The sequence below is a fragment of the Ailuropoda melanoleuca genome, chromosome 10, assembly GCF_002007445.2.
Source record: "Ailuropoda melanoleuca isolate Jingjing chromosome 10, ASM200744v2, whole genome shotgun sequence".
NCBI classification, from domain to species: domain Eukaryota; kingdom Metazoa; phylum Chordata; class Mammalia; order Carnivora; family Ursidae; genus Ailuropoda; species Ailuropoda melanoleuca.
This window is the reverse complement of record NC_048227.1, coordinates 6,008,243-6,036,178: the sequence shown is the minus strand read 5'-3', so window position 1 is coordinate 6,036,178 and position 27,936 is coordinate 6,008,243. Positions and strand designations below refer to the sequence as shown.

The window sequence follows — 27,936 nt, the reverse complement described above, 5'->3', positions numbered from 1 at the left end:
GGGATCACGCCCTGAGCCGAAGGCAGACGCTTAACCGCTGTGCCACCCAGGCGCCCCCAAGCTGCCATTTTTTAAAATGTATGTATGTATGTATGTATTTTTTTTTTCAAGATTTTAAGTAATCGCTACAGCCCACGTGGGACTCAGACTTGCAACCCCAAGATCAAGTCACATGCTCCACCAACTGAGTCTGCCAGGCACCCCTATTTATTTATTTATTGCTTTATTAGGGAGTTTTATGGCTTCCACTTAGCAGTGGAGGGAAGCACTTTTCATAGGTCCCCAAATCCCTAGGTTGTTTTAAGCAGGACTTATCTCTCACTGGCTTATTTCCTCCTTAGTCAGAAGTCAACTTTGTTTAGGTTCTAGCCAATTCATGCCAACAAGTACAAAATTACTGTTTTTTTGAACCCAATATACAATCTATTACTTATTATTTGCCTCCTGCAAGGCTCAAGTTTCCTTAATTTTCTGAAGCATCACTTCCTTTCTTTTTCTCAATAGATCTTTGTTTTTATATGTTGGCTAAGAAGTCATAGGATTGGTAGGAGCAGACAAATAAAATCAAGAAGAAACTAGAGGGGATTTGTAGGAGAACGTCTAAATCGCAGCAGTTTATAATGCAGACCTAGGATGACGTTTAGGATATTAGAATTTCAAACGGGTTTCTTGTATTGGTGAGCTGTAGGGAAGAGTCGTATGGTCAGCTCAACCTACGTAAACTGAGCGTAACAATGTGCTTGGAATAAGTAGAAGCAAAAGGGCTAGGGCTCCTCAAGGACTAAAGTCAACACTTTCTGAGCACAAGCAACTCACCTGTGGGGAGAAGAGGTGTTGAAATGCTGGCAGGGGAGTATAGAAGAGACAGCAGAGACGACCGCTAATAAAGCAGCTGTCAAGGTGAGTGAACGCATAATCCCATGGCGAGACCGAAAACGAGTGTAAAACACATGCTTCAGAGCTATTCCACCCAAGGGGAGAGGATCATATTTGTGAAATTCCCAGCAAGCATTAGTTGAGCCCTGCTCCCATGATGTACTTACTCGATAGACCAGTGGCCTTCGGTGGTTTTAGAAAAAGCCTGCAGACCCAGAGACACATGGTTCAAGTCAGATGAAGCCCAATAGAGGGAGTAAGCAGAGGGCAGGCGGGCCAACAGCATCTGCCATTAACAACTCCCTCAGAACTCTCAGTAGAATCTAGTAGCACACCAGTTTTAGTTTACGGATATATTGTAGTAATTTTTTAATTTTTTTAAAAAATTTTTTAAAAGATTTTTTATTATTTATTCGACAGAGATAGAGACAGCCAGCGAGAGAGGGAACACAAGCAGGGGGAATGGGAGAGGAGGAAGCAGGCTCATAGCAGAGGAGCCTGATGCGGGGCTCGATCCCATAACGCCGGGATCATGCCCTGAGCCGAAGACAGACGCTTAACCGCTGTGCCACCCAGGCGCCCCTTTAGTAATTTTTTTAAAGCAGGCTCCACACCCAGAGTGGGGCTTGAACTCACGACCCCTCAGCCAGGCACCCAAATTTTAGTAATTCTTAATATCTCACTAGTTACTTGTGAGTGGCCCTTATTTTACTTTTTTAAAAGTCAATGTAACATCAGGTAATTTTTCTACATACAAACAAGAAAAGCATCTTTTTACATCTTTCTTTTACTTAAAAACATTTTTCCCCAGTTGTACGGGAAATAAGAAAAGTATTCCTACATCGTTCATAATCCATCAAATGGTCTCCAGCCTAGGGAACCACACAGTTTTTATGCCTCCCTTCCACCTGGACTTAGGACAATGAAGGTATGAGGAGCTCAAGGGAGACTGAACACAAGGGCCTGTTACACGTTTTATTAATTGTTGACCACAGCAAGCAGGTTAGCTACAAAAAGAGAGTCCCCACGGCAAAATCATTTCAGTTCCTGTTTATTAATTTTCGTAAAACAATAAAGTTACACATAATGACAAGAGTGGTAAGTTCTGGTCTTTAAATGGTATTTTTCCAGTGAGTTTCACGTTGGTATCTGTTCTCTGTGAGTACCCTGATGCTTAATAAAGCTTGTGCGCCAGATGAAAGATTTTCCGCATTTGTCACATCTGTAGGGTCTCTCTCCGGTATGAATGACCTCATGGCGATGAAGATTTGCCTTAAAACTGAAAGTTTTTCCACATTCTCTACATTCAAAGAATTCCTCCTTGGTATGGGTTCTTTGATGCTGAATGAGGTCCACACTCCGGCTAAAGGACGCTCCACATTCACCGCATTTGTGAGTGTTCTGTTTGGTATGAATCTGCTGATGGCTCAGAAGGGTCGAATGCCGACCAAAGGCCTTTCCACATTCGGGACATTTATGGGGTTTTTCTCCACTGTGGATTAACTGATGTCGAATAAGGGTTGAATTCTGACTAAACGTCCTTTCACACTCACTACATTTGTAGGGTTTTTCTTTGGTATGGATCCTCTTATGTTCAATAAGATATGCCATCTGACGGAAAAATTTCCCACAGTCATGACATTTATATGGCTTTTTTTGAGGGTGACACTGTTTATGGACCATAAGAGTAGACTTCTGTTTGAAGGCTTGCCCACATATGTCACATTCAAAGGGATCCTCTGATGTATGAATTCTTTGATGTCGAAGGAAATTTGCCTGACGCCTGAAGAGTCTTCCACATTCACTGCATTCATAAGATTTTGCGTTTGTAAGAAGTTGCTTATGCCGCAAAAGCAATGATCTCTGACTGAAAGGTTTTCCATACTCCTCACATTGGCCCTGCTTCTTCCTTGTTTGAGCATTCTGATCTTGAATAAGGTGAAGGCTTTGAAGGAAGTCCTTGTGGCATTCATCGCCAGGAGTAGGGAATGCAAGTCTGTAAATGTCCAGCAATTCATTACATTCATGTAACTTTTCTGCAGGTCTCTTGGCTGTTGTCTGCTTCACCACTGACATCTTACAGGATTCTAAATCTTCAGCAATTTTCTGCTTTGGAGTTGGCTTTTTCATCTTGCATCTGGCTTCAGAACCTAACCAAATAAAAAGAAAACAGAAATGACCTCTGCACTGCAGAAGGAAAAAAAGAGAAGAAGCCTGTGTGTTATCAGACACTCAAAGGAAGCTAAGACTTGCTCGCTTAGTTACATCATCTGGCTAAAGAGGCCAAAATTTGGATTTTCAGAGGACTCCTGGCTTCAATAGCAGAAAGAATTCTGGACATCAACTAACCGACAGAAAAATGCACAAGTGTGTAGCAGAGAAGTGAGAACTGAACAAACCCGTCACCACTACTGGAAAAATAACTTCCTTTGGGTACTCACGTAAGTGCAGGAAAGGGAGCACCTTATACTTTCTCGATAAGCAGGTTTTCCATAGTTCTGGGAGAAACAACTACTTAAAAATGGGGAGTGTAAGACAGAATAGGAAAGGAACCAGAGGGAAGTAGGTACAAAAGCCAAGGGAATACAGCAGTGGTTCTCAACCAGGGGTGATTTTTGCCTCCTGGGGGACAGCTGACAATGTCTGGAGACATCTTTGGTGATCACAACTGGGGTGGTGCTGCTCAGATCTAGTGGGTAGAGGCCAACGATGCAGCTAAACATCCTACAACACACAGGACAGCTCCGCACAACAAAGAATTATCCAGCCCCAAATGTCCATAGAGCAGAGGCTGAGGAACTCTGGAGCAGAGGGATATGGAAAAAGGTAGAAGCAGCAATCACGACACAGTAAGTAGGAAAAGGTAGATACATCAAGAGACACTGTGGGAATATGAAAAACAAAATGAGAGCAAAGGAACAAGAGAAAACAGAGAGGAAGGGTAAGTAACAAGGGTAGAATAAGGAATATCTAGTTTGGCGTAAGAGCTGTCGGACCGGCTGCTTGAGAAGCATTCTACTACTATGGAATGAGGATGAGCTTTGCAGACTTGAAATTGAATCCCAACTATCAATCTGCAGTGTGACAGATACCGGAATCTTTTCAAAGTTTATTTATTTATTCATTTTTAAGTCATCTCTGCACCCATCGTGGGGCTCAAACTCATGACCCTGAGATCAAGATTCACACGCTCCACCGACTGTGCCAGCCAGGTGCCCCTGAATCTTTTAGTTTCTTCATGTGGAAAATGGGGCTAATGGTCACACGTGCTACCTTCAGAGGGCAGCAGGGATGAATAAGTGGGAGGAGATACACCAAACCCCCGGCTCAGTCTCTGGGGCACACAAGGGGCTTCATTAATGTGGCTCTCCTGCCTCTTCAGGACTGCCACTCGACTGGGCCTTCTCCTCACCCACCTGGGCAAGCACTACTGGAAGCCTTCCTAGTCCCAGCTCTTGGTAAATCCAGGATCCACGGTTCTTCCCACTGCTCCAGCAGGCAGATCACCTCAGGTTTGGGAAACTGAAATCCTACTCATGGAGAAGTAAATGGGATGTGGTTAGTGAGTTACAGAGAGATGTCCTAGAGCTCAGCTTAACCCCCTTGGGTCTACAATGGCAAACAGATAAGGACAATAATCAAAAGGGCTGGTAAGAACAGAATTCGGTAGTCTTTCTGACAATCTGACAATCTTTACAGAAAGCCTCAACAATCATCACAGCCTTAGATGTGGTCATTTCGCTCTTAGAGATACAGCCTACGGAAGAATTAGGACCAAGATGAATGGACCAGAGCTGTTCAGCAGAGTTGTACCAGTGCAAAGCTGGAAATAACGTAAACACCAACAGGGCAATGTCTACAGTGTAGCACGTGAATGCAGGGAAGGTGAAAGTATTAGGCAGATTCTAAAAATCTATGTGTTCAAGAATATTAAAATAGGAAAATGTTCCCTATATACTTTATTTTTTATTTATTTATTTTTTTAAGGATTTTTTTTTATTTATTTATTTGACAGAGATAGAGACAGCCAGCGAGAGAGGGAACACAAGCAGGGGGAGTGGGAGAGGAAGAAGCAGGCTCACAGCAGAAGAGCCTGATGTGGGGGCTCGATCCCAGAACGCTGGGATCACGCCCTGAGCCGAAGGCAGATGCTTAACCGCTGTGCCACCCAGGCGCCCCTCCCTATATACTTTAAAGCAGAATGCAAAACTCATGTGAAGTATAATCCAAATTTTGTTTTTAAAAACTATGGATGTGTGAAAAAAAAACTATGCATGTGTGTGTATATGTACATAAGTATACACATATATATGAAAAGATGAGAAAAAAATCCAACCAAAATGTTGACGGGGATCATTTCTGGGCAGTGGGCCTACAGAGGATTTTTATTCCCTACTCTGTTATTGAAAAGTCATTGGGACTTAAAAGTGCCCATACCCTTTAACACCAAAATTCTGTATCTTGGGGAATAGTCAAAGTAATATAAAGATTTATGGTCAGAAACATCCATTAGAACATTATAATATAGAAAATGATGAATTCATAAACAAGCCAACAACAACAAAAAAAGCCAAACTAAAATATCCCCAAATGGGAAAATGATTAAACATTATAGATCATACAATAGAATTACATTATGGTCATTTACTATATTTATGGGGGCTTTTAATAGCCTAGGGAAAATGCTGATGCTATAATGTTAAGATTTAAAGGAACTCAGAATTATACAAAGAATGTGTTCAGCTACGTTTTTTAAAAGCATTGGGGGAAAAAAACAGGAAGGAAATATTCCAGAATATGAACAGCGTTACCCCCGAGTGTTCTCCCCGCCCCGTCCTAATTTCTTGTACCTTCTGTGTTTTCGAGTCTGCTCCTGTAATGCTTTTACAAGGAAAACAGACATCAAAAACTCCAGAGGTGGACGGACAATTCCACAAGAGGTGGTCAAGACTGTGGCAAGAGTGTCAGTGTGGGGGTTAAAGCTGTGGCCCCAGAAAGAAAGCAGTTTATCGAGGAAACACCCATAGGAGATTCTGTACTTGGAATAAGACAAAGGCAGGCTCCCCGAGGAGAGAAGCAGTGAAGGGTCAGAAATGAAGTCAGTTAAGAGTCATTTCCTGGACACCGGTGATGCTGCCCACAAGGAAGGAACCCATTTCCAGACAGAAGACAGAAAAAGACTTTTCAAGAGAAAAAGAAGCTAACCTTTGGAATCCAAATCAGCCACAATCTTTTCAGCTCCTACAGGTCTTATAGATGTGGAGGATGCGGATCGGGGTGGGGAGTGGATTAAGTGTCTCTGACCTCTAAAATAAAAGGAAACTATTCATTGTCCACAATCCCTTATTTGAAAACCTTGAGGCCAGACGTGTTTCAGGATTCAGAATTTTTTCCAGATTTTAGAAAGGTGACTGGTGTGTATATTTTCTATTACGTACCGCCCCCAACAGGGGTTGGAGCTGTACCTTTAATCAAACACACTGATATTTCTGATGCTAAACAGATAGATACAAAGACCAGGTGGGAAAAATAAGGATGAGACATAGCTTCCTGTGGGAAGAGATCAGGTTGGGTCTTGCTGCCAAACAGAGCTAGGAAAAAAACTAGTTTTCGGAGTTTCTCTGATTTTGGAATTGCAAATAAGGGACTGAGGACTTGTGGAGACACTCAAAGCCAAACCTTCAAGCTGAGTCATTACCCAACAAGATCATGTTTCTGTAATTCTCCAGCATCACATCTCTGTAGAGGTCCTTCTGAGCCCAGTCAAGTTTGTTCCACTCTTCTCTGGTGAAGTACATAGCCACATCCTCAAAGGACAGCAACTCCTGAAAAGAGAGACTAATTATAGGCTCAATTCTTACAATAACTTGGTGAACTATCACTATTATTCTCCAGGTGAGGTTTGAGGTGGTCAAGTGACTCGCCCAAGCTCATTCTTTCTTCTCTGCTACAGAGTAGACAAACTTTCTCTGTCAAGGGCCAGATGGTAAATATTTTAGGCTTCCCAGGAGATTTATTCAGCTCGGCTACGGTCACACAAAAGCAGCCGGGAACAACAGGTAAGTGAACGGGCATGGCTGTGTTCCAGGTCAGTTTGCTGACCCTGCTCTTCTACAATACCACCTTTAACATGGAATATGTTTCTGCCCCGGGTCCCTTCGGGAAGAGATGAGATCATTAGGGCATCCAAATGAGGTCACTGAAGGTAAGTCAGCATGCAGACTATTGAGAAAGGAAGGTGCTTCGTGGAAACCAGCAAGGCATGCTGAAGCAAGCCGGGGGCTGGCTCTCATGGGGAACAATCACCCACCATGTCTGGAGGGGAAGAAGGTCGGGGAGGGGTTATTAGAATCCAGGAAGTTGTTGGAAAGGAAGCAAGACTGGGGCTATGTGGCCACCGTCATCCCACAGCCTGGCAGACAGGGAGCCATGGGAATAAAACCCTACACCACTTTCCTCCAGGTTTCTGGTCCCGACCCCCTCCACCCCATTGCCAAAAGCCAACTGGAAGCCAGAGGGCAAGAGAACCCACTGACGGCGTATAAAGGTCAGCCTCCGATGGCATACAGCAAAGTGGGGGTGGGTGAAGCCCATCAAAGGTGGGCAAACAGAGACTGTTTAGTACAATATATATGGCAGAAGTTTCCACTTGCAATTGTGTTCAACTCAGATGGGCCGAGAACAGAAGGTGCCTCACACTAATGCAGCCCTTGGAGCAGAGGCCCAGTATCTGCCCACCAACACTCCCTTCCTCCTTTCCTTAGGAGAAACTGTGTAGCCTGAGGGGCTATCTGAGCAGGGTAAGGGCAATCAGTAACAGGAAATACTACCCCCACCCCTCAGGAAACAGACGCCAGAATTCCCAAATTACAGGGCCCTTCTTTCCTCCCTACCAAGCTGGACTTCCAGAGCTCCCGTTTCGAGCTCCCTCCCACCACCATCCCAAATGTCCCTCCTTTTACCGAAGCTGCCCTGCCGGTCTCCTCGGCTGACATTCTCTGCTGCTATGTGTCTGTTAGCAAGCACTGGGGAATAAAATGGCTTAATCTCCCACAGAGTAATCTCTATACATTCAGTTATATGGCCTTTAATATTGCCCCAAACTCTCACTCTCCTATTCCTCCCCAGGGTCTCCTGCACCTTTACCACCCTCATTCTTTCAAGAAACATTAACTGGGCACCAGTGAGTTGCTAGACTTCAAGCCGTAGGCCAGCAATAAAGGTTCCAGCTCCTGCTGAGGCCACAGGATACAGTTGTTCAGGCTGTGCACTGCTCAACCCTACAGGACACCGTTCACACAGTTCACCTGTGCCTGCCTTCCCCTCTGGTTTTGCTGTCTTTCCTTCCCTTACTGGACCAGCTCCCAGGAGAAAACTATACTCACTTCCAGTCACTCAGTAAGCCACTGTCTGGTTTAAGCCTCATCACACCCCTGCAACTGCTCTAGGGCATCCCTGCCCACCCCCCCCCAACTTGGGATCACAGGGAATGGTCATGCAGTTAATGTAGGAAGTCAGAGGGTTTCACAGAGAAAAGGAGTTTTTAGTTTAGTCTTGAAATATGAATATGTGAGTTTGCCTGTGTACGGAGAGGACAGGCTATGCACAGGAATGGAGGAACGGAAGAGCACTGGGGATTCTCTGGAGGGCAGGGGGCAGGGCATGCTGGAGATGAAGCCAGGGAAGCAGGCAGAACATCGGGACTCCTCAGAAAGTGCAGGCATGCTGGAGCAATGCGGTCAAACAGCAGTGACTCGAATTCCCTCCCTCCTGAATGACCTTTCTTTCAAAATTGTTAGGATGGCTTCCTAACTTGTCTCCTTACTTTTAAACGCAACTTTTTAGAATCACCCTCCATAATGTTACAGACTCAATAACTAAGCTTCCCTTGTGCCCTTTAATACTCGCAGATCAGAATTTATCCCTGTAATGCAAGAGTCTGTTTACATATCTACTTTTCCAAAAAAAAACTAAACTCCTTCAGGTAGAGTTTATCTCCCTGCTCAAAGGATAGTATCTGGTACACAATAACACTCACTGACAGAAAAAATCAACACTATGGTAACAGTATCTAAAATTCACAGAGTGCTTAAAATAGAACTAGATACCATGTAAAGTATTATTTACCTATTTTACTAAGTGCCTTACTTAATTCTCACAACTCTTTGTGATAGGTGGTGTCATCCCATTTACAGATCGGTAAATCGACGCCCAAGAAGCTTATGTAACTTGCTGAAGGTAACACATCTAAAACAAAGCCTGGATTTGAACCTGTCTGATCCCAGAGTTCAAGCTCTTTACAGCACACCTTCCAAGAAGGAAAAAATCCCCAAATCAATAAAGATGGTTCAACCTGAACAAACGAGTCAAAGCCATTGCCTGGCTGCAGGGACTGCGCTGAGGAAGGGGAGGAGGAGCCCAGCTCACCTTCCACCCAGCCGTCAGGAATACAGCTTCCAAGTCCTGGTCTCTGAGATGGGGCAGGCTGGCTGCCATCAGGCTGGAGTGAAGGAAAAAAAAAAGATAATGAGTAAGGCCAGTCCCAATTTAAGACTCTCTCACCAGGCAGCCCTGGGACAGGGAATTCCAACAGGGCCAACACACCTGAGCTAGTATACAGTCACTGTGTTTGGTGCTGAAATAGGGGATAAAATATGAAAGGAGCTGCTAGAATAGTCTTTTTTAGGAACTTCTGAAGTTAGCTCAATTTCCAAAGCTTTATCCCAGGGCCCTGCCCTCCCCTTCTCCCTAGAATGTGTTCTGTAGCACCTCATTGAAAGACTGCATACACAAACAGACAAGATCACAGATAAGAACAGAACACTGGCCCACAACCGGCAGCAACCAGCCCAGAATCCAAATCATACCCAATGCAGTAATCAGCCCCAAGTCAAGATCCGGTCAAAAACTGCCAGCTTATCCTTAATTTTGACTTCCTTCCTACAATTTAGGACCAGCAGAGAAAGTCAAATACACTCCCCTACCCAACCACATACGATGTTCTGCTTCTATTTATTTAACCTGCCTCCTGCCTTCGCAAGCCAACAACTTCCAAACTGGGCACATCTGAGCTTTCTTTTTTTTCCCCACCATAAAGCTTACCCTGCCTGCCTTTGAGTCTCTGCCAAACAAGCGATGGTGGCTTACTCCCTTGCTATAGCAGCATCTGAATGAAGAGCCTCTGTTTGTTCTCATTTGGAGGTAGGGGGAGAGGCGTTCATGTATTTCTACAACCTACAGGATCAGCTCAGAGAGTATAAAAACAACTTTAGGGCAGTTAGAGATTGCAGGCTACATATTATACACACAGAAGCAATCATTGTCAAAAGAACATTCAGAGAGCTTTACTTGATATGAATATTTATTGAGAAACACACAGCAAACAAGGAGACTTCAAAACCGAAAGCATGAGGAGGCTGAGCTCTCAGCAGCCACCCCTTAGTTCATAAAGCATGAGGGGTAGCAGAATATGGCACCCCATGGTTATTTTGAGCTGTGGGCACTTGAAAAGCGGCACACACAGAGAAAAGCTTTCTCTGAACTCCCCTTATCTACTTAAAGACCGATCCTTGAAAAGGAACTCAATTGTCATAAATTCCCCTCCCCGGGAAGACAGACTTCTGTCATAGGAGATGAGACTAGACGTTGACACCACACCCAAACTGTCATTAACCATCAGACCTGTCTGCTCTTCTAAGGACCCATTCATCTTTTCTAAAGCTCATTTACTCTCCTCTAAGAGGCCTACATCCTCTCTCCCCTTTCCCTATTGGGAAGGTATTTAGGCCTGAATTCTAAGCCTCTCCAAGCAGTTACTCATTTGTCCATGGGTATTTCCCAGGTATACATATTAATAAACTGGTTTTTCTCTTAATCTTTTATTGGTGGGATCTCAGCTAAGAATGGAGAAAGAAAATTATTTCTCTGCCCCTACACATGAAATGAGGAAGTACCTCGTTTTCTATTGTGACTGTTTACTAGAAACTTACAACCCTTTTAGAAATAAGCACTGCACAAGTTTACTTTCTTTAGCTGAATGGCTAGGAAGCTACAAGGTCACTATGACATGAAGGCAGCTTAAGTTTCCTAGAAGAAGAGTCAGGATTTGGGGGAAATTAGGACGGTTCAAGTTTTGATTTCACAGCTATGGGTGATTGGCCTAGGAGTATAACCATACTGTGGTCCCCACTTTGGTTTTTCTGTAACATTATAAACTCAATATCATTACTCTCGGGGAGTACACAAAGTGATGGGATACAGGTGATTTTCATTTTTCTTGTGTTTTTCTGGCCACAGGTGAACCTTGCTTTCTGGGAGTGATTTTTAAGAAAGTCTCTCTCACCATTCACGTTCCCTAAAAACATTATTTGGAAGATGCTCTGTCTTTTAAGCAAGGAGGCACTCCAAAAAATGTCCTGACCAAGGGCTTCAAGATCGGGGAAGGGACCTCAACCCTTTCATTATCTGAACTATACTGTCTACCGTGAGCATGGTGCATTTGGAAGTCAGAATCTAAAACGCCACTTCACAGTGTGAACTCCTGAAACGTCCAATCACATCTCCTTTTCCCCTATAACCAAACTAAACCACTGTATTCACCAGCCATTCATTCATCGGTGACCTGACACCACGGAAAATACTCGCAAGTTGTCATCTTCAGGAAGACGCTCCGTAAATGCCCTGCGACCTCCCCTGAGGGTCTCTCGAGCCCTGACACTTGTCGTGGCGGAGCCACCGGGGTTTAGCCGGGCCACCCACCACTCCCATCACACTAGCTCTTCTCTCCCCACACCTGCTCCGCGCCTCCGACCCTCCGCCGCGCCACCTCCTCCAGGAAGTCCTTAGCGTCCACCTGCTGCGGCCATAGGGGCCGGGCTCCCCTCTCCAGGTTCCCGGCCGGACCCGCGATGCGGTCGGCGCCCCTCCAATGACCCCCCACCCCACCCGAGGGCGCGAACGCGGAAGAAACCCGCGCCAGTCGCCCGCCCTCACTCGCGCGCGGGGAGCCCAGCGCCTCCGCCCGCGTACCTTCTAGGAAGCGCGGAGGCTTCGGAACTCTTTGGTCGGGTTAGGAGAGCCCCGGCCTCCTGTCTCACGCACCCGCCGCTCAGGTCGGGGCCAATCAACGGACGCAGAGGGAGCCTACTGGGCCACGTGACTTCCAGGCCCCGCCCCGGCCCGTTCCCGCCCCGCCGAATAGTCCGGATTCTCCAGTAAGAATTACCTGAAGGCTTTTAAAACTCTACCACTGAGACCCTCATTTTCCACACCAATTGGATCAGAATTTTTAGGAGTGGGCTTTCGTGCGACTGGGTATTTTTAAAAGCTCCTTTTTTGAGTGTAGTGTAGGGTGGCCAACTTTTTAGAGAGCTAATCCTGGACATAGTCCTACGAGACGAATAACATAGTATGTTGAGTATAATGAATGATTATACATATCTATGTTATTTAACATAAAACTATGAAAAATAGGTATTTATCTGAAATTATGTTATTCAGAAGTTACATGAATACTATTTAAACAAAGCAGCATAGGACTAATTTATCAGCGGCAATTAGTTGTAATTGGTAGTAGGACTAACCTTTGAGAGGATCGGTATGTTTAGCAAAGAAAAAAAAGTAACAGATTAAGAAAAACACTTGTGTGAAATCTCCCTTTAAATCTTGATTTCCATGGGCCAAAACACTAGAAACAGAGAAAGAAGGGGAGGGAGAGAGAGGAATGGGGGTGTTTGTTTTACCAGTGTGGTATTAGTTTGACCTGGGACAAACTAGTTCACTCTTCTGTATGTTAGTTTCCATACATGTAAAATGAGGAGACTAATACTATGAATTTTATAGGGATGTTCTGAGTAGTAGTACCCCCTTATCCTCTGTGTTGCTTTCCACTGTTTCAGTTACTAGGTCAGTCGCTCCAGAAGCAGATGCGCCTCCTGCTGACATATCCTGAGAAGGTCAATGGTAGACTGACGCCAGCTCGCAATGCCTGTATTATTCACCTCACTTCATCACATCACATAGGCATTTTATCATCTCACATCATCACAAGAAAAAGGGTGAGTACAGTATAATACCATATTTGAAAGAGAGACCACATTCACATAACTTTTATTAGTATATTGTTATAACTGTTCTATTTTATTATTGTCGTTATTAATCTCTTACCATACCTAATTTATAAGTGAAATTTTATCCTAAGTGTATAAGTATAGGAAAACACGTAGTATATATAAGGTTTGGCACTATCCACAATTTCAGGCATCAGCTGAGGGTTTTGGAATGTATCCCTCCACAGGTAAGGGGGGAATACAAAAAAGGGGGACCACTTTCTGTTCATTCTCTACTGTATTAAATGAGTTAATATATGTTAAGTGTTGAGAACAATGTCTGGCCACAGTAAATGTTCCTGAAGCATTAGGGAGAAAATCTTCAGTTTTCTAAACATCGTTAGATGAATGCAGATACTCATTGCATCTTGAAGGTCCGAAAGACAAGTAAGAGAATCAGGAAATAAAATGAAATTCATTCGTTTAATTAATATTTATTCAGGGCCTACAGTGTTCCAGGCACTGTTAAATTTCAAATATTGCACGTTTAAATGTTACTCAAAGTATTTAGGGCTTGGTCCAGGCAAAGCGCTGCTGATCTCGTACAGGAAAAACCAGTTGAGCTTTTGAAAAATTATGCTCTGCTAACTTGATAACATTGGAGACTTGGGAGCCTCAAATTCAGAGGTAGTTTCGTTCCTAGGATATTTACTGATCACTGAAGCTACATGGAGCAGGAGGCTAAAGAGCTCTACTAAAACACTGGGGAAGGAAAAGAAGAATTTTCAATCTCCCAGTGCTTGAGATAAGGACCACTTCAGGGAGGAGATCACTAACTGTAAATCTTACAAGCAATAGTTTCTGCTGCTACTCTTTAAGCTGACCTTTCAGCTGATCCTTTCAGATACTTGGTGTTTTTTTTTTTAATCTCTAGAAGTTGTTTGTTTTTATTACCTTGTATTTTTCTGTTCATTATATTTGTTTCTTTTTTTATGTTTGTTTCTTTTGTTTCTGGGGTTTTGTTTTGTTTTTTATAGAGAGAGCATGACCAGGAAAGGGGCAGAGGGAGAGAAAGAAGCTTAAGCAGACTCCACACCCAACTCGGGGCCCAATCTCAGGGTTGTGCGCTGAAATCAAGAGTTGGACACTTAACTGAATGAGCCACCCAGGCACCAGCTATGTTTGTTTCTTTTAAGTCCTTGAGCATAATTATTTTATTTTTTAAAGATTTTATTATTTGAGAGAGAGAGAGCACATGCAGAGGGGAGGGACAGAGGGAGAAGGAGAAGCAGGCTCCCTGCTCTGCGAGGGCTTGATCCCAGGACCCTGGGAACATGACCCAAGCTGAAGGCAGGTGCTTAACCAACTGAGCCACCCAGGCGCCCTGAGCATAATTATTTTAAAGGCCATGTCTCTTGGGGCACCTGGGTGGCTCAGTCAGTTAGACATCAGACTCCCAACTCTTGATCTCAGCTCAAGTCATGATCTCAGGGTCATGAGATCCCCACACTCCACTCTACTTATAGCTTGTCTCCTGACTCCATAATGTCTTTTTGGGGTCTGTTTCTATTGACTGATTATTTTCCTGGTTTTGGATTACATTTTCCTGCTAGTTTATATACCTATTAATTTTTGATTGAGTGCCAGACATTATGCATTTTGCATTGAGTGTCAGAGTTGGTTGTTTTCCTTTAAAACCATTAGAACCAGGGGCACCTGGGTGCCTCAGTCTGTTAAGCATCTGCCTTTGGCTCAGGTCATGATTCCTCAGTCCCCAGATCGAGCCCTGCATGGGGCTCCCTTCTCAGTGGGGGCTGGGGGGATCTGTTTCTCCCTCTGCCCCCTCACTCCACTCATGCTTTCTCTCACAAATAAATAAATAAAAGCATTAGAACCATACGATCCAGAAACCCCTCCTTGGGTTAATACCCCAAAGAAATGAAAGCAGTGTGACTCAAACATATTTGTACACCCATGTTCTTAGCTTTATTCACAACAGCCAAAAGGCAGAAGCAAGCCAAGTGTCCTGGACAGATGAATGGATAAACAAATGGTGGTGTATCCATAGAATGGAATATTTTCCAGCCTTAAATTGGAAGGAAATTCTGACAAATACTATATACAAATATTGTATGATTCCACTATGTGAGGGAGCTAAAGTAGTCAAATTCATAGAGACAAAGAGTAGAAGGGGGTTGCCAGCGGCTGAAGGGAGGGTGAAAGGGAGAGTTGATGTTTAATGGGGACAGAGTTTCAGCTTGGGAAGATGAAAAAAGTTCTGGAGATGGAATGTGGTGATAGTTGCACACAGTGTGAATGTCCTTAATGCCACTGAACTGCACTTACAAATGATTAAAAAGTTAAATTTTATGTTACATGTATTTTACCAGAATAAAATAATTTTTTTTTCTTTAAGACAGTTCAAATTACTCTCAGATCAGCTTGACTCTTTCAAGGCTTGTTATGAAGCTTTGTAAAGATGAATCACCCCAAGAAGAGTGTGACCTTGGCTTGAAAGCTTGAGCAAATCTTGACATCCTCTAGGGCTGATTTAATACTTTTAGTAATTATGGCAGTCAGGACAGGAGCATCTCCCAGTTCTGTGTGAACTCTGAGAATTATTCAGCTTACAGTTTCCTGTTCATTCTTTGCCTGGCATTGATTCTACTAGGAACAGACTAAAGAGGACCTGTTATAGAAATTTCTAGAGATTTTCTCTGTGTAGTTTTGGCTTCCAAGGATTCTGCTACCCAAATCCCAGCTACCTCCACCTCCTTGAATTCAAATCTCGGTGTCCTCATCTTAGAGAGCCTGCTGTGGTCTGTTTGGACTCTTCCTCCCCTGCACTGTGGCATAGAAGGTGCTTTTTTTCAGGGATCACAGGTCTGTACTGACTGTTGTCCCCAGTCTGAAACATTTTTTCATGTGTTCTGTCTAGTTTTATAGTTTTTTACAATGAATTCAGTTAAGTCCAGTCTTAGTAACTGCATCATGGCCAGAAGAGGAATCTCAGTATAGCTTTAATATGCATTTCCTTTATTACAAATGCACTTGAAATTTTCATATACTTAAATTCTATTAAAAAGAAGCAACAGAGAAACACCTGAGTGGCTCAGTTGGTTAAGCATCTGCCTTTGGCTCAGGTCATGATCTCAGGGTCCTGGGATCAAGTCCCACATCAGGCTCTTCTCTCAGTGGGGAGCCTGCTTCTCCCTCTGCCTGCTGTTCCCCCTGCTTGTGCTCTCGCTCTCTGACATAAATAAAATCTTTAAAAAAATTTTTTTAATTAAAAAAATAAAAAATAAAAAGAAGCAACAGAGGCGCCTTAGTGGCTCAGTTGGTTGAGTGACCGACTCTTGATTTTGGCTCAGGTCATGATGTGAGTTCATAAGATGGAGCCCTGCATTCAGCCATGTGCTTAGCTCAGATTCTCTCCCTCTCCCTCTGCCCCTCCCCCACTTATTCTCTTTCTCTCTCTAAAATAAATAAAATCTAAAAAAGAAGAAGAAGATGCAACAGGCCCAAAACGGAGTCACTTGGGTTAAACCTAATGCCAGCAGGCCGGGTCTGGGGACCCAGAGGGGGTCCTGCAGGACCACCCAGTGGGGGTCCCTGGCTGCACATAGGATAGAAATGAAACACAAGCGAGCAGTAAGGGAAAGCAGAGTTTACTAAAGGTGTAGAGAGAGTGCTGATACAGTGTGTCCGGGAGAGTCAGAGAGGAAAGGAGGGAGACTCATTTTTGTTCAGGGTCTGGGGGTTTTTACTGAGGACAGTGGTCTAGTGAATGTGTCCCCTGGCATGTAGAAACTGGTCAGAACACAGACGAAGGCCCAGGTGTTATTCCTTGGAGCTAGGGGGCCTCCTGCTATGGTCTGGAATGTGCATATAATATAATGTGCATATAATGGCCGTGGTGTCTAAATGAGGTATCTCTCTGATTGAATGTGGGGCGATGATCGATGATCGGGTGGAAGCCACCTGGAAGCCGGTGGCGGGGCTGTGAAAGAATTCACCTGAGGCAGAACAAAGGAGACAGAAGTATATTGAATACACCCCAAGGGAGTGGTGGGCAGGACAGCAAAGCAGAGACTGTCTGCAAGGAGGCAGTGGGTGGGGGCTGTTTTTAAAGGGGGAAGGTGAGGAGGTAATGGCGACTAGGGCATTTTTCCCTTTTTTGGTAACTGCCTAGTTGTAAGTAGCCCATTGGTAAGTTAGGGCCTATGGATATTATGAGGTGGGTCACCTGATGGGCCTGTCTGTACTCAGCCAGGGGGTCACTGTGGGCCCTTTCAACATTCCCTGCTCAAACCTGTTTGCCTAAAAGCAGCCTCTACAATGGCTTCCCCTGGTCATTCTCTCCTGGGCCTTCCCTAGATGTTATCTACTCTGAGGAAATCATTAGCTCCTTGTCCCTTACAAGGAGGACATTCTGTGAAACATGAGAGACTATAGACTATGAGAAACAAACTGAGGGCCTCAGAGGGGAGGGGGGTGGGAACGGGATGGACTGGTGATGGGTAGTAAGGAGGGCACGTGTTGCATGGTGCACTGGGTGTTATACGCAACTAATGAAGCATCGAACTTTACATCAAAAACTTGGGATGTACTGTATGGTGACTAACGTAATATAATAAAAAATCATTAAAAAAAAAAAAAAGACATTCTGAGGCCTGTGTAGAGTGAGTGGGGGTGTAGAGGTGCAGGTCCTAGCAAGAATAGAAGTGGGAAAAGAAGCAAAAAAAACCCCAGATTTTTATGGACTCCTTCAGTTTCCCTATCTCAAACCCATGACACCAAACCAAGATTTAATACCTGACCTAATTACTTTTGACCTTCCCTAGGAATGTAATCCTAACCTGTCAGTCTGGAATTTTCTGGTCAGCACCAATGAAGCAATGCTCCTAATAAATTCTCTTGTCACCCAAGTGACTCCAGCCCATTCATAACCCCACTGCCCTCACTCTTTCCTGGAATTAGAGAGCAAGAATGGAGTTTAGCTGGGATAAGTAGAGATTATACTTTATTTTCTCCAAAACATCTGAAATCAACCACACTGAAAACATGCCTGGATCCAAAACACAGTTCTGCCAAGTGGCAATGTGTTTTTAAGGAAAATACATCTTTTTTTTTTTTTTTAAAGATTTTAATTATTTATTTGACAGAGACAGAGACAGCCAGTGAGAGAGGGAACACAAGCAGGGGGAGTGGGAGAGGAAGAAGCAGGCTCCTAGCAGAGGAGCCTGATGCGGGGCTCGATCCCAGAACGCCGGGATCACGCCCTGAGCCGAAGGCAGACGCGTAACCGCTGTGCCACCCAGGCGCCCCAGGAAAATACATCTTTTGAGGAATGTTGTCTAGAACTGCATGAGACAGGTCAATAATTCTATAACATGAAGCTTTTTTAGCAATGAAAATCCAATACAGGGGGCGCATCTGGGTGGCTCAGATGGTTAGGCATCTGCCTTCAGTTTAGGTCAGGATCTCTGGGTCCTGGGATTGAGCCCCACGTTGGGCTCCCAGCTCAGCGGGGAGTATGCTTCTCCCTCTCCCTCTGCCCCTTGTCCTGCTCATGCTCTCTCTCTATCTCTCTGCCCCAAATGAATAAATAAAATCTTTAAAAAAAAGAAAAGAAAAGAAAAGAAAATTCAATATGGGCTCGAGGCTATGGCCTTACCTAAACTGATAGTCATTTGTCCTATGTATTTTTTCACACACTCTGTCATCATATTTTAACAAATGAATACTCTTTTTTTTAAGTTTATTTACTTATTTTAAGTAGTCTCTGCACTGGTCGGGCTCAAACTCATGACCCTGAGATAAAGAGTCATACACTCTATGGATCCAGCCAGCCATATGCCCCACAAACTAATACTCTTAGGTCTCCACGGGGATATTCTCTTAAGCCTCGCATAGTGGCCATGATGATGTGCCTTATGAGCCTTTGCTGCAGGAACAATTGGCTCGAGGTCCTAACTGCCTCACCACATGCCTCCTAGGTGCTGCTTCCGGGCACTAAGTGGACGCTAAGGCAGACCATCCCTGGAAGGCATGGGACTCTTTGTCAGCTGCTATTGGCTCAAGATTCCCCTAGGACTTTGCTGATTTTTCCTTAAACTGCAGGGCAGCATAATGCTTCCACTGACCTTCTCTCCCCTCTCCTTCACTTGCGGTCGTCTTGCATCTTGGGCTGTCCCCAGCTTTAAGACTCCCCCTTCCATTTCCTTTCTCTCAAGCATGCCTTCTGATAAAATACTTGCATGTTTCATCCCATCTTGGCATGAGCTTCTTGGGAGACCTGGCCTAATATCACAGAAAGAGCAATTTTCCCAAAGCCTGCATTCTCCAAAGGAAAAGGCCAAGCTATTTTATGTACCCTTAGCTTGTTCTCTACAGGAGATTGAAAGCTGAATCATGTATATTTCCATCCAATAAGAGGACCTCTTGGTCCTGGATGATGGGATTATTCTCCTAGTTTCACCCCCATTCACCTCTGGCACCATCAAGCAAGTACCTGGGAGGGAAGACAATTTACTGACTCTTATCCATCCAGGAGTGGTGTATTGTTCAACTTGACCAGAAGAGGGAACTGGCTTATTTGCTACCATCTTGTGAGGATTCTGGTTAATTTTACTATTACAATTCTATAATAACACTCTTTCAAACCAGGGAATAAGAACAGCAGCCAACAGCCATGCTAGAAGGAGAACAGATCGTCTCCTGGTATTGAGTAATCTCTTGGAAACTTGATTGGAAGCTTGTTTGCCAGGGTTGGATGGCTCTGTTCTGTGCACATTACTCCCCCCCCCTTTTTTTTCTGGCATGTGCCCCGTGTTTTGAGGGCCTACTTCCATTATCCCAAGAACTCAGGCCTTAAAGAATGTGGGCAATGCTCTAGACAGCAGTGTAGGCACTGTAAGTCCTTACCAAAGCACTCACGAACTATCCTTGTAGATTCTCCATTTTTTGTGCAAAGTTTGACTTCTCCAATGTCCACGCTTATTAGTCTTGACCAGGCCACTTATATCCAAAATTCTCTTATGAAAATGTCTTTATGAACATGTAGTCTTTGTACCTGAGAGGATGCATTTGATTAAGGAATTCTGAGAAGCCTGGAATTATGATTTTGGATCTAAAGATGATGCTGATCTGGGACATGTTAATTTCATTTTCTTGAACATTGCTTCTAATCCATATCTCCCACCTTATATCACTTACTGGGAGTCTCGCCTAGATGTGGTGAAAACTCACACTGTTAAGAAACCTCACAATGACCTTTGAAGTTGATGCCCTTCACAGTTCCTTGTGTTCTATGTTCTCCTAGGACTTGGAGGTGGGAATGATAATTAGGAATCCTTCCAGGCTCCCATTTTCTTTAGCTCAGTGATCAACAGGGGAGCTCCCCGGGGTTCCCAAATCATCATCTTGAGTCACAATGCCCACTCAGGTCCAGTTAAAGTAGCTCGGGATTAGGGCCACCCCCTGGGCCTAGGATTGTTCACCAGGTATTGTATTATGAAAAACAGGAACTCAGTCTTATCACTGAGGCTGACTTCAGTGGGTGCATAACTGACCTGGAAAGCAAATACATCTTTTTCAGAAATCAGAAATGAATTCTGACAGAAGCATATAGAAGGAATACTAAAGTCTATCCTTACAGTTAGAGTTTCTGGCATGTATGATGGTTGTTCTATGTGAAATTGTAACATACATATAAATTATTTTCTCCAGTTCACTTACTTTCTAAATAAAGGTGGGGCAGTTCTCAGCCCTTGGAAAGAATTTCTCCTTAAACTTCTCTGAGGAGGGGGCAGTGTAATCTAGGTTCAACTACAGCACACCTCTTAGGCTTTAATTCCCAAGCTTAAAGACAAACGTATTTCTGATATTGAGGGACAGCCAGTTTAGAAGACAGGACCTAAGAACTCTAAGTACTGATCGAAATAGAGCTTCAGAATTCTAGCTTCTCTATGCAAATGGTCTTGAGAAATGAGGTGATTTTTCATTGGAAAACCATTTCTTTTCTTTTGTATTCACATGTTTATAGACTCTTCAACAGTGTTTTACAAGTTGTATCAGTCATCTGCATCAGAATTATCAGAGACACGTGTTACAGTCTAACAGGATCCACCTGTCCCAAGCTAAATCTGCTGGATCTGAATCTCTGGAGGAGAGGCCCAGGAGAGTGAATTTTTTCAAACACTGTAGGTGGTCCATATGCCTGCTAAAACGTGAGGACCTCTGCTCTATGCGGTACACTCAGAAGGCTCTTAAGATGCAAATGGATTTAGGTGATAGAAGTAGAATAGGTTTCTGAGTCAGAACTGGGGATGTCAAACCTTCCTTGGAGTCTAAAGACAACCACCGAATAGGAGAATTTGACTTGCAGTAGTGGTATCCCAAGTTAACCATATAGTTTCCTGCTTTATTTTAGGGTCACAGATTCCATTCTCTCTCTCACAATGCTTGTCAAGACTTTTCCATTCATTTGTCTATCCCTTCAAAGTTGACATCCTAACCTAACTTCCCTGTTTGCCTCAGTGGTATCTTGTATACCTAAGCTTAGAACATCAAAGTTACCTTGAATCTTATGTCTCTAAGCTTCTGCAAGTTCTGCCCATAATTCACATGTAATTTATTTCATACTTGTTCCCTCTTTCTGTTCCCTCAACTATGTTACTGTGGTAACTTCGGCTTTAGTTGCCCCTGATGTATTACAATCACTTCTCTATCTGCTTGCTTCTTCTTTTTTACTCACAAATTTTACCCTAAATCCTGGTGCCACATTAATCTTTTTTTTTTAAAGGTTTTATTTATTTATTTGACAGAGATAGAGACAGCCAGTGAGAGAGGGAACACAAGCAGGGGGAGTGGGAGAGGAAGAAGCAGGCTCACAGCGGAAGAGCCTGACGTGGGGCTCGATCCCATAACGCCGGGATCACGCCCTGAGCCGAAGACAGACACTTAACCGCTGTGCCACCCAGGCGCCCCCACATTAATCTTTTAAATACAGCTAAGTCTTGGTTAAAAGATGGTAATAGATTTGGAGGTGGCACAAAATCAGGGATAGCCTCAAATTACAGTTAAATTTAAACCAATCAAAACAGGATTCAAATTAGATGTCATGCAGATATTTGAGTGCTTTATTAAAGCTTCATTTATTATTTAGGAACACATTTACAAATTGACAACATAATAATGTAAAACTGGCCCAAGTATAAGGGCCTAGGTACAAAAGTAGTCAAAAAGTTGATAACCTGTTAAATCATTATTGTTTGTTTCCTAAGTGAACTTTCTTCTGGTAGAAAATTAGAACATGGTGTGAAGCGGCCTAACCCCAACAACACTTCTTCTGCCCTCCATGCTACCCACCCTCACTGTTTTAGAATCTTGTGAGAAACCAGAACAGCCCTGGAAACACCCTCCCTCTCCACTCGAGATTAGGACCACCACGTTCCTCTTGGGCAGGTCTGTGGGAGGAAGGGATGGGACCTGAGGGATGTGGAACCACGTTAACTACATGTCCAATTGTCAAGGGGGGAGAGTCATTGCTATAAAAAAAAATGTGGAATCTGTTGTTTCCAATCAACAGATGACTTTTAGTGCATAGCTGTGTTAGTAGCTTGGAGTACTTTCATTCATTTCATAAATGCTCTGGTTTATTCTTAAACTGCAATTTCTTTGTAAATTGGTCAGTCCATCCCTAGACTAACAAGACTACAAAAAATTTAGAGGCGCCCGAGTGGCTCGATCCGTTAAGTGTCTGACTCTTGATCTCAGCTCAGGTCTTGATCTCAGGATTGTGAGTTCAAGCCTCATGCTGGGCTACCTGCTGGACATGGATCCTACTTTAAAGGAAACAAAAAAAAAGAATACAGAAGATTTGTTTACTTTAAATGAGGGAATTTAAATACAGAAAGTAGCCAAATAAAAGTATATATCTAAAATGATTTTTTTCAGGGTGCCTGGCTGGCTCAGTCAGAGGAGCGTGTGACTCTTCATCTTGGGGTTATGAGTTTGAGCCCTTTGTTGGGTATAGAGATGACTTAAATAAATGAATAAATAATCTTGATTTTAAAAAATTAAAGGATCTTTTCAATAATCACCCATTAAAGAATATCATGTGATCGAAATAATTTAAGAAGATTTCCTATGGCATATGGAGCAAAGGAGATGGTAAATCTAAAAGCTGAATGTGACCAGCAGATGATGTCACAATGGCTCTGTCCACACAATATGGACAAGATGGTGTATATTACAGTGGACAATTGAACTAACCTCATAACTGGCCTGCTTAGTAATGCATATGTTCTGATCCTTTGGGCCATTTTATTTTTTGGCAAGTTACAACCATTTCAAGATGGTGAATTGCAATATTGTATCTTTAATTCAGATACTGGAAAGAAAAGCCAAAAAATGCACCCAGAAGATGTTGAAGCTGAAACAATTATGCTTTTATAAATTTGGAATAGCTATGTTCCTAGAAATTCTGAGCAACTGGTGTTCTGCTGTATATGTCACCATTGTCATCCCTCTGCTTAAGGGGAAAAAAATCATTAGATAACTAAGGCCCCAAAATACAGTCCCTATTTCTTTTTTTTTTAAGTGTTAATCTAAGGCAGCTCATCAAAGCATTTTATTTATTTATTTATTTGAGGGAGAGCAAGAGAGAGAGCAAGCACTCGAGCGCATGAGCGGGGGGAGGTGCGGAGGGAGAGGGAGAAGCAGACTCCCCACTGAGCAGGGAGTCCAATGTGGGGCTTCATCCCAGGAGCCCAAAATCATGACCTGAGCAGAAGGCAGACACTTAACTGAGCCACCCAGGCGTCCCTCTATTTCTTATCCGAATGTTCAGGATCCTCTCAATATGAGTCATGCTTTTTCTGTCATAATACAGCCAAACCAGTTATCCTATTATTCCCCAAATATTCTAATTATTTTGAAAATACATCTTAGGTGGAGGGTAGGTTCTGAAGTTACATGGTAAGATAAATCAAATGACTTCAAAATTATATCCGTAAAATCCTTTACCTTATCCCAAAAGTACAGGATACATGATTTTGTATGAACACCTGTACACAGCGAATATGTATACATGTAAAGTGTGTGCAGTAATGTACAGTAATATCATTCTCAAGGGTGACTAGACTCAGATTAAATCATTTAAGTGATTTACTACTCAGCTCCTTTCAGCAAATACATGAAGATTCTAGGCTCTTGCTGGATTGAACATCTTCCTGTTCAGCAATATCTTGTACTCTTGCAGAATAGTTTATTTCCTTGAACTTCTTTTTGGTGTTTTCCCATGGCTCTCAGTTCATTCCCATGGCTCTCAAAATTTTTTCATTTCTTCCTTGAAACTATGAACAAAGTTGTCACCACTTGTCTGGTTATCTGAATGATACATTTTATTTCTTTGCCAATGATGGCACTCCATTAAAAGCATTCATATATTTTTATTAAAAGTTTATTTAGTGACCAAAACTAATAGATAACATCTTGGAATTTATTGAGGATTTCCCTGTGTGCCAGGGACTCTTCCATGTGCTTTACATGAATTAATTTATAGCAGCCACATAACAACTCTGTGAAGTAGGTGCTCCTGTTTTCCTCATGGTAACAGATGAGGAAAGTGGATTGCGGGAAAATGTTTGCCAAATTCAGGAGGAATGCCTGTGTGCTCGTTTACATTTTGAGAGGGGCTGCACTGTGACTTTGGGTTGGACCTGCAAGGAGGATGGTCAAGTTGGTGGGTAAAGGGTGATAAAATGAAAACGAGCTTTCAAATCACTCACCTGGGGAAATGTATATAGTCCCAGCAATCTCGCCACCGGCATGGACAGCACCAGCTGAGATCCCCAATCAGAACAGGGAGAGAAGGGTGAGCTCGGCAGCTATAGTTGGATATGGGGTTTTCAGACCCTGTCAGGAGGAATATGGTTTCCTGAAGGGCCCCTGAGATGAAGCTCCCAGACCCCCAAATGGAAAATCCTACAGTGAGATTGGTAACAAACAGATGTCTCTCTTGATTTCCTCTGTCACAAAGATGAAGACCCAAACTGGCCAGTAACTCCAGGCTGTGATTCTGAGTTTAAAAAGTACAAATGAAGTTTTAGAATTTCCTAAAATCTACCACTATCTTTACAGTTTTTTAATGAGTTTTTAAATAAATATGTCCAGAAAGAGTCTTTGCTTTCCTCAGGCATGATGAAAATCACTGAATCTCCTCCATTCCAGCTCTCCCACCTCCAGGTGATCCCATATAATGTGTTCAGGGCAGGGATTAGGGTGAAGCAAGTGACGCATTCACCTTGGGTGCAAAACTTAAGAGGGCACCAAAAAAACAGTAATCAAGAGAAATATTTTGATGCAATATTTTCTAAATTAAAATGAATGCAGGGTCTCCTGACTAGCTCAGTCAGTAGAGCATGTGACTCTTGACCTCAGGGTTGTGAGTTTGGGCCCCACACTGGGTGTAGAGATTACCTTAAAAATCTTTAAAAAGGGGTACCTGGGTGGCACAGTCTGTTGAGTGGCCAACTCTTGATTTCGGCTCAGGTCATGACCTTGGCATTGTGGGACTGATCACCCCCACCCCCACCCCATCAGGCTCTGCACTGAGTTCAGAGTCTGCTTGGGACCCTCTCTGCCCCTCCTCTCTCTCTCTCTCTCTCAAATAAATAAATAAATCTTTTTTTAAAAAATCCTTAAAACAATGAAAAAAATCCATGAAAAACAAAATATCAAAATTTTAAATAAGACAAGCTGTTGTTTGCTTGTTTTATAACCCAGGGTTATTGTGCACTGGGAAGTTATTTCCAATCAGCTCCTGGTTCCTGGGCCATGAAGCCCTCACTTTGTACAGGTTGACAGTGGTGTGCACACAGGCTGGGCAATGTGGACTTTGTACGTAGTCATTTTTTTAACTTTTATTTTTTTAATTAAACCTTATGCCCAACAAGGGGCTTGAACTTACAAACCAGAAATCAAGAGTCACATGCTCTATTGCCTGAGCCAGCCAGGTGCCCCATAGTCATTCTTTTAAATTATGGAGCTTGGGGCGCCTGGGTGGCACAGTGGTTAAGCGTCTGCCTTCAGCTCAGGGCATGATCCCGGCATTGTGGGATCGAGCCCCACGTCGAGCCCCACGTCGAGCCCCACGTCAGGCTCCTCCACTAGGAGCCTGCTTCTTCCTCTCCCACTCCCCCTGCTTGTGTTCCCTTTCTCGCTGGCTGTCTCTATCTCTGTCTAATAGATAAATAAAATCTTTAAAAAAAAATAAAAAATAAAAATAAATTATGGAGCTTGTATTAACTTTTCCAATCTGGTTCAAAACATGGTAAGATATTTTGGTAAGTGTATATAGGGGTACATATGTTTCTTTTTGCCTCAGTATCCGATATGGCTTGGAATAGCACTGATGGGGCATTAAAATGTTTTGAGGGGTGCCTAAGTGGTTCAGATGGTTGGGCATCTGACTCTTGGTTTTGGCTCAGGTCGTGATCTCAGGGTCCTGGGATCAAGCTCTGTGTGGCTCTGCACTCCAAGTGGAGTCTCTTTGAGACTCTTTCCCCCTCCCTCTGGTCCTCGCCCCTGCTCATGCTGTCTCTCTAAAATAAATAAAATCCTAAAAAACATTTTTTTGAGTGGCTCAAAAGTCAAAACCAAATACAGTGAAGGGTGGCACTCTACCCTGCTCCATTCACTTCATTCCCTCCAACCCCCACATGTAATTGTCTTATGTGTTCTTTCAGTTTTGTTTTGTTTTGCTTTGTTTTCTAAAAGCAGCCATACACAAAGTATTAACCTTTGCCTTTGTTGATGTTCTATATTGTGTATCTGCTTTGTATTTTAAAATTTCTGCTCTTTATTTTTTTTTTAAAGATTTTATTTATTTGAGAAAGAGAGAGAAAGAGCATGAGCGGTGGGGGAGGTGCAGAGGGCACCCCGCTGAGCAGGGAGCCTGACTCAGGGCTCAATCTCAGGACCTTGGGATCATGACCTGAGTCGAAGGCAGATGCTTAATGGACTGAGCCACCCAGGCCCCCAATTTCTGCTCTTTCTTATGTATTTCCTTTTACTCTGTGTTTAACTTGCTTCCATTTTTAGTCTTTCAATGGAAATTGGGCCGATGGATTTTCAGCCTTCTTTCCAAAGTTAGGTGGTTTAATGCGATTTCTCTCTATACATTGCTTTAGTTATATCCCACAAGTTTGGGTATGTTGCATCTTCTTTATTATTCAGTCAAAAAATGTTTTTGAATTTCTATTTTTATTTCTTCTTTTCTCTTTGGTTATTTAATGGTGTTTTTCTTAATTTTTAGGAAGTTGAGGCTTCTTCCCCCAATGCCTGTTAATGGTATCCAGGTAAATCCCTCTATAGTCAAAGAGTATAATATATATTATTTCAACCAATTTTCCTTTAAAATTTTTGACTTGGGTTAATTAGAGGTATGGCATTTAATTTCCAAGTATTTGGGGACTTCCTATCTTATTTTATTGATCTCTATTTTCATTAAATGTAGTAGAGAATTTTCTCATCCTTTGAATTAACTGAGCCTTGCTTTAAGACCCAGTGTTTAACCTAACTTGGTGAACATTCCATATGCAGTTGAAGGGAATTTACAGTCTGACGTTGTTGTGTGTTCCATGTGCATTCTATAAAGTATTCTATATATGCCAATCAATTCAAGATGGTAGACAGTGTTGTTCAGCTTTTCTAGATCTTTAATATTTTTTGTGTAGATGCTCTATCAACTGCTGAGAATGAGTTATTAAACTTTTTTAAAGACTCACCATTTATTTTAGAGAGAGAGCACGTGAGAGCATGAGCATGTGGGGGAGGGTGCAGAGGGAGAGAATCCTCAAGCAGATTCCCTGCTGAACATGGAGCCTGATGCAGGGCTCAGTCTCATGACCCATGAGATCATGATCTGAGCCAAAACCAAGAGTCAGATGCTCAACCAACTGAGCCAGCCAGGCACTCCTGGAGTGTTAAAAATTCTAATTATAAA

General features: G+C 43.1%; 2 protein-coding genes and 1 long non-coding RNA gene across 3 annotated transcripts; 1 reads left to right on the top strand and 2 right to left on the bottom strand.

Annotated features, from left to right (window-relative positions):
• Window positions 1–1,911: 1,911 nt before the first annotated feature.
• ZNF789 (zinc finger protein 789) lies at window positions 1,912–6,169 on the bottom strand. Its single transcript, XM_034669852.1, has 3 exons — window positions 6,082–6,169; window positions 4,293–4,406; window positions 1,912–3,026 (listed from the first exon to the last, which is right to left on the bottom strand). The coding sequence occupies exon 3, from the start codon at window positions 3,004–3,006 to the stop codon at window positions 2,014–2,016; it is 993 nt and encodes a 330-aa protein (XP_034525743.1). The 5' UTR covers window positions 3,007–3,026; window positions 4,293–4,406; window positions 6,082–6,169; the 3' UTR covers window positions 1,912–2,013.
• Window positions 6,170–6,191: 22 nt separating this feature from the next.
• On the bottom strand, window positions 6,192–11,891 carry LOC105239751 (zinc finger protein 3). Its single transcript, XM_034669853.1, is given in 4 exon segments — window positions 6,192–6,568; window positions 6,570–6,701; window positions 9,304–9,376; window positions 11,669–11,891. Coding segments are annotated over 3 exon segments (330 nt in total). The 5' UTR covers window positions 9,373–9,376; window positions 11,669–11,891; the 3' UTR covers window positions 6,192–6,439.
• A 156-nt stretch (window positions 11,892–12,047) lies between these two features.
• Window positions 12,048–27,763, top strand: LOC117804126. The gene is made up of 3 exons (XR_004628356.1): window positions 12,048–12,089; window positions 12,774–12,932; window positions 27,247–27,763. It is a non-coding gene; the product is annotated as an uncharacterized LOC117804126 (long non-coding RNA).
• The last annotated feature ends 173 nt before the right edge of the window (window positions 27,764–27,936 follow it).

What these genes read in the sequence shown, in the direction of transcription:
- ZNF789 (XM_034669852.1), bottom strand. Translation starts at nt 3,006, where the DNA reads ATGAAAAAGCCAACTCCAAAGCAGAAAATTGCTGAAGATTTAGAATCC.